General features: G+C 38.2%; 1 protein-coding gene across 8 annotated transcripts in view; it reads right to left on the reverse strand.

Moving 5' to 3' along the window:
• The window catches only part of ZNF704 (zinc finger protein 704), a 222244-nt gene that overhangs the window by 171853 nt on the left and 38046 nt on the right, over positions 1-12345 (reverse strand). For 7 of the 8 annotated variants that reach the window (XR_013337601.1, XR_013337609.1, XM_077774371.1 and 4 more), the window contains one exon: positions 4826-5067. Coding sequence is in view for 6 of the 8 variants with exons in the window: in XM_077774371.1 (XP_077630497.1) it covers positions 4826-5046 (221 nt within the window). In the remaining 2 variants the exon portion in view is untranslated. Of the gene's footprint in view, positions 1-4825; positions 5068-5234; positions 5357-12345 lie in introns of those variants that run through there. The other variant, XM_077774364.1, reaches the window with a different exon arrangement.

Below are 12345 nucleotides of genomic sequence, written 5' to 3' on the forward strand. Positions count from 1 at the left end.
TTGACAACTGTTCTATCATCTCCTCGGTTCTTACGTGATGTGATGGTGCTGAGTGCCCAGCGCTTGTTTCTCATGCTTTCTGTTTTGGTAAATATCTGCAGGATTTACTATAAAATCAGCAGATTTTATTAAATTATTTACTTTAAAAGTAGATTTCAATTAACATAAGCCAAAGAATACTACACACAATGTTTAAAATATAGAGAAATACTAGCAGTTCTTTGGAACCACATTAGGAGTCTGCGCAACGGCACCCCCCAGCAACGCCCTACAGCAGGCAGAGCTAACATGAGCAGAAAGTTCTCCTTCAAAAGGGACTCTCCTGAGTCCTTCATGTTCTCTCTTCTGATACTCACAGAGTTGACCCCCATGCCTAGTTACCCCTTGGGTCAGTTCAAACACTCCAACACTTTCTAGGTTGTGAAAGAATTTGGTATTAGTAACTACATTCAAGCAAGTCAGTTCATAAGAAGTCTCATGTTACTCCCGACAGCTTGGCACACATTCCAAGAACTAAAAAATTCTTTCCAACTACTTTTATGCCTCATATCCCTGGCTAATCTGTAAATTCCCTACACTGGATTTCACATCTTTCTTTCTTTTTCTCCAGATTTTGACCACTAATCTGGGCATTATTCAGTTATTATCTGGGCCCAGGTTCATCATCTTTTTCAAATCAGGCTAAAATCACTGTCTTAGCTAATGAGTCACTGAGCTCTACCCACAGGAAACCACTGACTAGCATTTGTTGTACTTACTGACCTTCAGTCTCATTCATTTCTTGAGCCAAACCACAGTACTGGAATTCCTTTCTGGATGGACTCTTCCAGAGCTCACACCCCTGTCTCTTTATACTCTTAAGGTTCCTTTTACTCAATTCTCCATAGAGATCAAGACAGCTAGCATTTTTCCCTAGAGATTAAAAAAATACTTAAGATGACATATCTAGAATTAGTAACTCCTCATTCTCCATTCACAATCTCTTTCGGAGGGGGCTGTCATCTTTCATAACCAGGCATCACTAAGTAAAGAAGTGATGAAACCTTCAGAAACAGATACGTCATTGACAGACTGTTAGCACTGACACTCTGGGTAACCCCCGACCCAAATATTGCTCCCCAATAACCCTTAAATTTGCAAAGAATTTTCTTTTCTGTTAATGACAGCTCTTTAGTTCCAAAGAAACGTTGCATATTCACGTGCTCTCTGACACACTCTTGCTCTGTCTGTTTAGTTTTTCTACTGACGAACTTGGAATACTCAACTCTATGATGCACTCACCCACGTCCCCAAGACCCCCAAAAGAAAAGACTGCTTCTTCCTAAGCTCAATCAAGCAATGTCCCACAGGTAAGGGGACTCCACTGCATGCATATCATGCAGGACTCCTGACAATATGCAAGGCAGTCTAGCACACTTCCACCCACCTTCCTTGGCTGTCTCGCTCACAGGGCTCAGCCCTGCAGCACAGTATGTATCTCCCTCCTCCCATGCCCTTTGCCGCACCCCTTTTCTCCCACACGTACCTGTCTCAATAAAATGCTTGCATTTAATCCTGCCTTGGCATTTGTTTCTCAGATAGTCCAGCCTAACACACTGGGATTAATAACTCATTTAAATTTAGATTTTCCCGAAACTAGCAACTTTCAAATGGGTCCTCAGAAAACAGGTATAAACAAACAGGGATTTTGGAGAGTAGAACTCAGACAGAGTTCCTCCTTCTCGATTCCATTCATCCCCATCTCGAAACAGATACTAAGAACAACAAAAAACTAGGCTTTTGAACAGTTGTGTCAAATTAACAGCTTTTGTAATATTGAGAGATTCTCTTTTATGTACAAATTCATTCAGTTCTAAAAAGAAGGGAGCAAATTAAGGGCCGTTACTTGAAATTAGCCACTTAGGTGTCTGTTTCCATGATTCAACTGTAGGCTTGTAGAGGGTTGGCATCCCATTTCATTCAAATGTTTCTACTGAGTGCCACGTTTGTAGCAGGTGCTCCATGAGTAATCTACTGAATGGAAGCAGGAAATGCTCAATCACAATGAGGTATAAGGATGGGGAAGGCAGTGCCCAGATCTCAGGAATATGAAAAAAATATATCTATATCTTCATTATATAAACCAGAGAAAATAAACTTCAAGTACTTTTTTAGAAAATATAGAAAGTAAAGGTCAACAAAAGTCTTCTTTCCTATAGTGGGAATAAGCAAAGGACAGAGTGAGAAAGATTATAAAGAATTGATTTTAAACTGCCGAGAAATTCTTTAATAGTGATACTCTCTTGGTTGAAAAGCCTTTCTAAGAACTGGCCGGTACATAACATCTGGATTTAGGAGAACAAGTTTCAATAATCATGTGGATAGAGCTACAGATTATATATATACAATATTATATGTATATATATCATGCACATATCTATTACAGATAAGATACAGATTTCCTTATACCAACGAACTTCACCGTACTGTAGACTCACTCAAACTTCATGATCTATACACTGCCAACAGATAGATTACATTTCTCCTTTTCTCCTTTATAAGCAAAAAGAAAAGTCTCATATCTTCCTACCATGTTAGGTAAAGGAGTTTTTAAAACAAAATAATGATTTACTTATAGTGGAAAGATGACTTTACAAAATAATTTCATAACAGTAAATGGCAATAGAACTGAAAGAATTGAGAGTTCTATAGTTAAACCCCCACAATTTCTGATTCCTTCATCATTATCAAGAAAGAGAGCAATTTATTTCACTAACTATTGGCATATTTGTGATGATTAAATTCTTACTGTAGCAGTGAAAACACGTATATTAGAGGAAATCTCAAACAATGAAGCTTTAACTAGTACCTCCCGGAATAGATGAATAGGTCTAAATTATATCTTGTCATTGGGGAATTTCTGCTGTACATTAATGGATCCAAAATCTAATTAACTTCCCTATACTGTTTAACAACCCTACAATAACACTGGCTTGACTCATAACTTTTAAGTACACTTAGTGAATTGGAGAAAGTGGAAAAAATATTGCACATACCACAGTCAGAAAAGGCAGAAAACATTTTACTTCCCTTTTCATTATTTTCCCCAGAAACTATTGCAAATGGGATGAAATTAAAGAATAAAGATACATCTAAAACAATCTATGGTAATTTGAAATGATTAACTCCATGTCTTTTAACATATAAAGTACTCTAATGGAATTTTTAGGTAGAGTCAATCTTGGAGAACTGAAAGTTGTCACTTATGATCTGACATTGGAAAGTCTAATTTTTTGTACTACAAGCTTCAAAAAATAAAATAAAACCATAGCTCTTCACATTTCAACTTAACATGTCACTTGTTCTATGAGTCAACCAAATAACAGCTATGAACTGAAGTGCATACCAGTTTCAGGGCACGATAAAACATCTCATAACAACCCCCCAGTTAAAGGAATTAATCCTAAAGAATTTAACATGCACTTTAGATGAAAAAAATTAGAAAAGCAAATAGTTCCAAGTGATTAAACAGAAGTCATGATAATATGAAAACTTTCAACAAAGGTTAAGAAAAACAAAGAGACCTATAATTTTAGAAAGTATGACAGATTTGGTAGTAGAATAGAAAAATACGTAATTTCCTAGAGGAGATACTTTTGATTTAATATAGAAAGCAATGAAATTCTAATTATACAAAGTAAATAGGTAGAAAAGAAACATTTATTCCTTTTCCAAGGATACTATATTCCTAGTTAAAACCATTTAAACAATAGAGGACTTCTCAAAAATTTGCTTACAATTCTCTATTCACAATCTCTTTTGGAGGGGGCTGTCATTTTTTATAACTAGACATCACTAAGTGAAGAAATGATGAAACCTTCAGAAACAGATATGCTGTTTAGAGACTGTTGGGTTTTGGTAACAACATACGGTATACATATTAAAAATAAGCAAGTTTTTATGCTACAGCATTTTCTTTCTTTCACCCAACAAACATTTATGGAGCCCCTAGCACACAACTAAGCATTATTTTAGCACTATTGATACAGGTTGAACAAGATGGACCAAAATCCCGGCCAACATGGAACTTATTTTCCAGGTGGAATAAATGACAAGCAAGAAAATAAGTTTAAAAGGTCTCCTGTGTTCCATTCTACTACTGTTCCACGTCATTCTGCCCCAGTGTCGTGCTTTCATTTAATGCTACTGGATATAGCTGAAATAAAATTATAATGTGATAAAAGTCTTTTGATACTTCAAACAAACCCTCTTGGCCCAGTTCTGAAGTAGATCTATCTTAAAAGGATCACCATGCTCTAAACCAGGGATCATCAAACTTTTTCTGTAATGAGTCACATACAAGTATTTTAGGCTTTGCTATGATCTATGTCGCATATTCTTCATTGTTTTAAATCCCTTTACAAACGTAACACCACTCTTCTTTCACAGGCTACACACGAGCATGCCAGGCGCTAGATCCGGCCTACAGTCACAGCTCTCCAAGCTCTGCCCAAAAGATGTGAGTGTCCCTGCTTTTAAATGGCTATGCTCAGCACTACATTTCATGTTTGGTTGTTTTACATTTACTCTCTTGTGTGTTATTGTTCATTTTCCAAAATCGAACAAAACATTCTTTTCTAGAACTCTTTTCTAGGACTTTCAACTCGCGCAGCCATGAAGTCAGTTCTGAAGAGCAGGGCCACCTGCTCTATTTCACACGAGCAACAGAAAAATGTTCTTGGCAGAAAGCCCTTCCTGACTCTACACACTCTAGATAGATACGCTAGAGTATCTTGTTTACCTGCTCTGCACAGGCAGACACATAGAAAGGCTAAAATTCCCTTACCTTGCTGGAGGAACATCAATATTGGAAGAAACGACTTTTCGTTTTTGCTCAAGGAGACAGACGGAGCGCGTGTTTTCTTTTTCATGGTCAAGGGCTCGGTTGGCTTTTTTGGCATCTGCTGTTTTCACATCTTCCTCCATGGCCAATGGAAACAAGTGTTGATGAGACATTTTTTTACTAGAGTCACGTTTTAAGTCCTCTGGTTGAAATGTGAAGGTCATTTCCCGCTTAATGCTTCCCACCTGTGAAACAAAACACAAAAATTCTCACTCACATAAAGCATCACCTTGGCACGAGCATGTGCAGATGACCCTGAGGAGAGACCAGAGACTAGAGACCTCCTTGTTCATCGCAAAGATTTTATAGTTTAAATGAGAAAAAAATGTGACATGGAAATGAAATAACTGACCTTACAGAGTAAAATACAGTTGATGCATCATCCATCATAATGCAAACCAGAAACATCACAAATGTAAGAGGGGCCTTTCAGGCACATAAAAACTTCAAAGACTTGGGGCGCCTGGGTGGCTTAGTTGGTTAAGCGTCGACTTTCTCTTAGGTCATGATCTCACGGTTCGTGGGTTCGAGCCCCGCGTCGGGCTCTGTGCTGACTGCCAGCTCAGAGCCTGGAGCCTGTTTCGGAGTCTGTGACTCCCTCTCTCTCTGACCCTCCCCTACTCATGCTGTCTCTCTCCTAGAAATAAATAAAACATTAAAAAAAAAATTAAAAAAAAAAAAACTTCAAAGACTTGAAAGCAGCATACTTCCAGAATAAATCTAAAAATTTAAAACATCCCTGTTTTCTCTTCTACAACTGAGAAAGCTCAATTAATTAATTCTTAAATATTTCACACTGATTATATTAAAGAGAAGAGTGCTATAAAGCACAAAATATGAGCCTTATCTCTGAATATGGATACTGATCATAACCATACACTAGTTCATGAAGAACTGTTTTTATCTTTCATCTAAAGCAGTTAAGATCTTAGTGAAATCCCTCATTACTATGACGATAAAAGGGTCATTAATTTTTCTTATCATTTTTGACTAAATGCAACAATGATTAAGGTTTAAGACAAACAGAAAAATTAAGCCTCAGGGCACTGAATCTAGTGCTTTTAGAATTTGTGATGACTGAAAACAAAGACAACTTAAAGGAAGATTTTGGTAAAGGTGGTGGGTGTTATGAATGAGTTCTGGAGTGAATATTTAAAGTCATGAGTGTACGAGGAAGAGCCTCACTGATCAGTGGAGTGTGTTTCAAAATATGCACACCTCTGAGACTTCACAGGCCCATTTGACAGCTCAACCTTCTTGTGGATTTAGTTTGCCAAATCAATAAATCTTCACTTCCCCACTTAAATAGGAGATATGCTTGTTCCTTTCTTTTTAATTTCAGGTAGGAGGAAAAGCGCAACAAATCTGGTCCAATAGATTTGTTGTTAGAGAGGCTAACGCCACAAACACGGCATTTTCAGAATAAAATCAGATGATGTGTTCACTAATAGCAGAGCCTGCCAGTGTATGATGCTACAGACTAGAAATTTTCAGACTGAAGGGAAACTCTGAGATACGCATGTTAGAGCCATAGACCTGCTCACATATGAGAGTTTCCAGAACCCAGGGATGACTTATGCCTTGGAATCCAGTTAGCTGGAATGTGTCTTTCATATGAACGCAGAGCTCTAAACTGAGCTCTTTTCTTCTTTCCTTGGCCTGTACTTCTCAGGGCAAAAAAGATCCTCTCCCCGCGGTGTTCCTCCCAGACCTAGCTCCAGGAAAATGGCCAGCCACTTTGGGTCCACTCATTAAAAAGTTACCATATTCCTTAAAATTAATGTTTAAAAAAATTTTTTTTAACATTTAATTTTTATTTTTGAAAGAAACAGAGCGGGAGGGGGTAGGTGCAGAGAGAGAGGAAGACAACAGAATCCGAAGCAGGCTCCAGGCTCTGAGCTGTCAGCACAGAGCCCAACCCTGGGTTCGAACCTACAAACTGTGAGATCATGACCTGAGCAGATGCTTAACCAACTGAGCCACCCAGGCACCCCTTAAAATGAATGCTTTTAAGAGCTGTTTTAATAAAGAGCTGTTTTAATAACACCAATACACAACAGAAAAATATAAAGAAAATATTTCAAACTTCAAGAAATGCAATGCATGTTCAGTAAAAATGTCGCTTGGAAAACTGACAAATGTGACTACTAATATTAAATATCTATCATGAGTCACTTTCTAAAATTCTTTTTAAGTTTATTTATTTATTTTGAGAGAGACAGAGACAGTGTGAGTGGGGGAGGGGGAGAGAGAGAGGGAGAAAGAGAGAGAGAATCCCAACCAGGCTCCACAGTGTCAGTGCAGAGCCCAAGGCAGGGCTTGAACTAACAAAACTGTGAGATCATGACCTGAGCCAAAATCAAGATGCTTCACTGACTGAGCCACCCAGGTGCCCCACCATGAGTCACTTTCTATGCAACTTTTTCTGCCTGCAGGTAGGAGAGGGGGGTGCTTTTTCAGTTTCGTAGCATTTCATTCCAAACCTGTGTTCCAAAAGGGATACACTAAACACCAGGCACAGAAAATGAAAACAAAAGACCTGGTTTTGATGATTATAAATAGGATCTCCCTCAGTGTCAAGTATTACATTAATTAAATATTTAAGTAGTCATTAGTATTAAATTGTAGCAATAATTGATATCTATACGTCTCTTGGCGCAAATGTACTGGTTAAATGAATTCGATCCAAAGATAGATATGGTTCGTGGAGAACATTATAGGAAGTTTAGCTTTTAGTTTCAAAATTTTGGGGAAAAAACCCCCAGCATTCTAAAGCAAATTAATACAAAGTAGCATAGATTTCCCGTGAAAATTATATTGTAATTATATATCATGCGCTTATCCAAGACTTCATAAAAATACAGTAGTATTTGTGTAAGCTATAAATCTTCCACAATACATCCTAAACAAGAAACTAATCTCTCAATAATGATCAGAGAATTTTAGCAATATCATGGATGTCAAAGACTATTGAGCCTAGACTCCTTGTTTTAAAAGCGGACTTAAGGGGCACCTGGGTGGCTCAGTCAGTTAAGCATCTGACTTCGGCTCAGGTCATGATCTCAGGGTTCGTGGGTTTGAGCCCCGCATTGAACACTGGGCTCTGTGCTGACAGCTCAGAGCCTGGGCCCTGCTTCAGATTCTGTGTCTCCCTCTTTGCCCCTTCCCTGCTCATGCTCTCTCTCTCTCTCTCAAAAATAATAAACATTAATGAAATAAAATAAAAAATAAAAGTGGACTTAAAAGGAGTTAGAGGGGCACCTGAGTGACTCAGTCAGTTAAGCATCTGACTCTTAACTATGGTTCAGGTCATGATCTCAGTTTATAAGGTCGAGCCCATCATGGGGCTCTGTGCTGAGAGCGTGGAGCCTGTGGGATTCTCTCTCTCTGCCTCTCTCCCTCTGCCCCACCCTGCTCATGCTCAAGCTCTCTCTCAAAATACATAAATATTTAGGGGGTAAAAAGGAGTTAGAAATGGGCCAAAGAGAACAAGAAATGTAGTGATGAGTAAGACATTTCAGAGACTTTCAGTCCTGGGTTCCTCTGGGTGTAAAGCTAGTGGAAGGAGGGGATGACAGGTGTAGATCTTCATTATATCACTATTACTATATTACTATTACTGTATCACTATATCACTGTTACATGTTCTTCTTAACATTTTTTTATTTATACCAGATATTATATAAAACTTTCTTTCCGAGTTTATTTAAGTAATCGCTACACCCAACATAGGGCTCAATCTCCTGACCCCAAGATCAAGAATCTCATCTCTTCCCACCGAGCCAGACAGGCACTCCTGAAAACATTTTGTAAAAGGAGAGTTCACAGGAGAATAGAGAGTGGGAGGAGCACATGAAGTCAAATCTTGAGACGCTGGACTCTGAAGTGGCTCAGAGCAATGGGGCGGTGTCTGGAGAGGGTGCGGTACACGGGAGAACGTGCGAAGACAAGAGCTAGCAGCACATGTGTGAATGCTGAGGCAGAATGGAGAGAAAGGGATGAGTCAGAGCTAGTGAGAGCATAGAAGGGGACAGGGCGAACATCCAGCTGTTGCACCGCTCGCAGATTAGCAGAGGAACACAGAGGAACCCTGATTAAATTTGGACCCTTATTAGATTAGCAGAACAAAGCCGCTAGAGGAAGGTATGGTCCCATTTATAGGAGATTTGCAGAAAGGGCAAATCCATAAAGATAGGAAATAGACCAGTGACTGCTTAGGGCTGGGGGTGGGAGCTAGAACTGACAGCAAATGGGCACCAGAGAACTTTTTGTGGAGGTGGAAATGTTCTAGAACTAGACTATAGTGATATTTGTATAATGCTGCAAATTTATTAAAAATCATTGAACCGTATTCTTACAATGAGATGAATATTATGGTATATAGATTATACCTCAATAGAACTATGGAAAAAAAAAAAAAAAGAACTAAACCAGAAGTAATTGGTGTGGAAAATGTATTCGCAAGAACAGCTAGACCAGAAATGGGTAACTGTGCTTATAAAAGAGGCATCCATAAAGTCTACTAGTTTGTTTGTTTAAAAAAAAAATTATGCTATGGCAGTCCAGGCCACCGCAAGTGACTGTATGGTTATATCCTGCATATCGGCAAGATGAGACTAAAATCCTGCCCCTACTCAAGCCATGTGCCCTGGCTTCGCCACCCATGGAAGAAGGACACTTTTCTAATTTTTCCACCTGGAGAGGAATTTTTGTGCTTTATCTGTCCAAAAAGGGCACTTTTATTTATTTTTCCCCCAGTTTGCACAATGCCCTGGTGATAAAAGGAAACTCTTCTGAGGATCGAGGAGCCTGGGCCAAGTTAGCTTCCTTCCTGGAAGGAGATATCAATTAATTATGTGACTCATGTGAGCTGATAGTTTTGATATAGAAAAGTTGAGGCTAGTGGAAGAATCACTCTATGCTATAGTTCACAAGGAGGCAAAGGGTTCAACAATGGAAGACAGCCAGAAAACAAACACAATCTAGAAGTCCTGAGGGACAAATGAGGAAGAAAAACAGTAAGACCATTAACTAGTAATTTCCAGGAGAAAATACAAGGCTAAGGTTTAGGAATAATCTTAGTCTAGATTTACAAAAAATGTGTCCCCTGCCCAGGGAAGGATTAATCTCATTATCCCACACTGATAAGACTGAAAGTTAGAAGCCAGAAGTATTCGATTCTGGTTGTCACATTTCAAGATGGACACTCACAAAGAGGAATAAACACAACAGAATCATCAGCATGGCAAAGATCTGAGATATTTTGTTTAGAAAATAGGAGGGTTATGCCCCACACAGCTGCTCTTAGATGAATGGACAGCTCTCCTGAAGAAGAATTTGAGTTCTGTGTTCCTCTAGAAACAGGGTCAATGGCATCCACTTCTGCTTCCAGTTGACTCCCTTCTGACCTTACGGTTTACTCTCTCTTCCTCTTTTCTTCTTATTCCTCTACCACATTGTAAATGAAACCACTAGTATCTGTAAGAAATTCCTATTATTTATTTTCTACTTAGCTGTGTTTTCACGGAGTCATAAACTGTTAAGCAGGTAGATTCCAGGAAGTTACCTAGTCTCACTTAAACATTTTCTTTTTCACTGTTTCACTATAGTTTAAATGTACTTTTCATTTTTAAAAATGTTTAAGGAGCACCTGGGTGGCTCAGTTGGTTAAGCGTCTGATTCTTGATTTCAGTTCAGGTCATGATCTCACAGTTCATGACATTGAGCCCCACATTGGGCTGTGTGCTGACAGCGCAGAGCCTGCTTGGGATTCTCTCTCTCTCCCCTACCACTCACTCATGCTCTCTCTCTTTCAAAATAAATAAATAAACTTAACAATGTTTATTACAAATATATGCTTGTTACTAAATTTTCAATAAAGTGTGTATAAAATAAAATGAGGGAAGTTTTCTATTCTGTTCTTCCCCACTCTTTTCCCAGCCCTACCCAGTCAGGTCCAACACCCAGAAAGATTAGCTTTTAGCAATATACTGCAAAATTTCAGATTACTTAAAATGCATTAAATACTTGTTTAGAGTAACTGATAATGGAAATTATACGACATGTATTATTCTGCAGCTTATTTTCTCACTTCACAATAAATAACTTTACATGTTAGTAGTAGATCTGCTAATTTTTTAAAACATTGAAAACTATGACAGTCATGAGATTGGATTTTTTTAAAAACTGACCTTTTCTTGACAGACACTGAGGCTCTTTTCAATTTTTCATTATTAGGATGTGAGGGCGATCTGGCTGCGACATCTGTCACCCCATTGATCGCCAGGGTTGATTCGGCTNCCTCTCTCTTAGAAATAAATAAAATATTAAAAAAAATTTTTTTAAATAATTATACAGTGAACATCCTTGTATACATATGCAAACAGGTTTATGCACTCGTGCCAGCATTTTTGCAGGAAAAGTTCCTGGAGATTAACATTTCTGAATCAAATGACAAAAATTTTCTTCATGGGGGAACAAAACATAGAACACCTAAACAACATACCACGAAGTCACCAAAAGAAGGCCATCAAAATATATCCATGATCTATTAAGAGTAAAAGTCAAGTTGCAAACTAGTATATTAGGCATGATTGCACTGCATTTAAAAAACAGAATAGTTTACTAAATAAGCTTATACCTTAAGGAACAGAAGACTGAATGGGCCAAGAGGGTTTCTTTCTTATATAATTAGGCATATCTATGAATGCACGCACGCGTGAGCATGCGCACACATACACACAATTTTTAGGTGGTGATATTATAGGAGAAGCTTATGTTTCTAAGGTTTTCAAATTAAAATAAAACACAACTTAAAAACTGAGATTCACCAGGGGCGCCTGGGTGGCTCAGTCGGTTGGGCGTCCGGCTTCAGCTCAGGTCATGATCTCACAGTTTGTGGGTTTGAGCCCTACATCAGGCTCTGTGCTGACAGCTAGCTCAGCGCCTGGAGCCTGTCTTCGGATTCTGTGTCTCCCTCTTTCTGTCCCTTTCCTGCTCACACTGTCTCTCTCTTTCTCTCTCTCAAAAATAAATAAAACATAAAAAAATTTTAAAGAAAACTAAGATTCACCAAAATTATAAGGGATAATGCTCTGTGTTAGTCGACATATAAGGAAACCGGGACGTTTAATTATTGTTAGAGAGAAGATACATGTAGTAGGAGGTCGATCTGGTGAAGGTAACAAATTTAGTTGTGCGTCCCTTTGTTTTAGCAATTCTATGTCTAAGGGAAGATAAAAGAAAAGCACACAAAGATATTTATCACAGAACTTGTTGTAACTTTTAAAATAATGGAAATTCCCTAAATATCCATTAAGAAATTTAAGGTTAAATAAGCATAAATTAATGTATGGTTAAAAACTAAGACACAACTCTATATTTATTAAAATGGAAAGACATTTACTACATTAACTGAAATCAAAGAAAATCCAAATGAGTGTATGTAGTATGATCTCAGGGAA

Source organism: Crocuta crocuta, unplaced genomic scaffold, assembly GCF_008692635.1.
Source record: "Crocuta crocuta isolate KB4526 unplaced genomic scaffold, BGI_CrCroc_1.0 scaffold81, whole genome shotgun sequence".
Classification (NCBI taxonomy): Eukaryota; Metazoa; Chordata; class Mammalia; order Carnivora; family Hyaenidae; genus Crocuta; species Crocuta crocuta.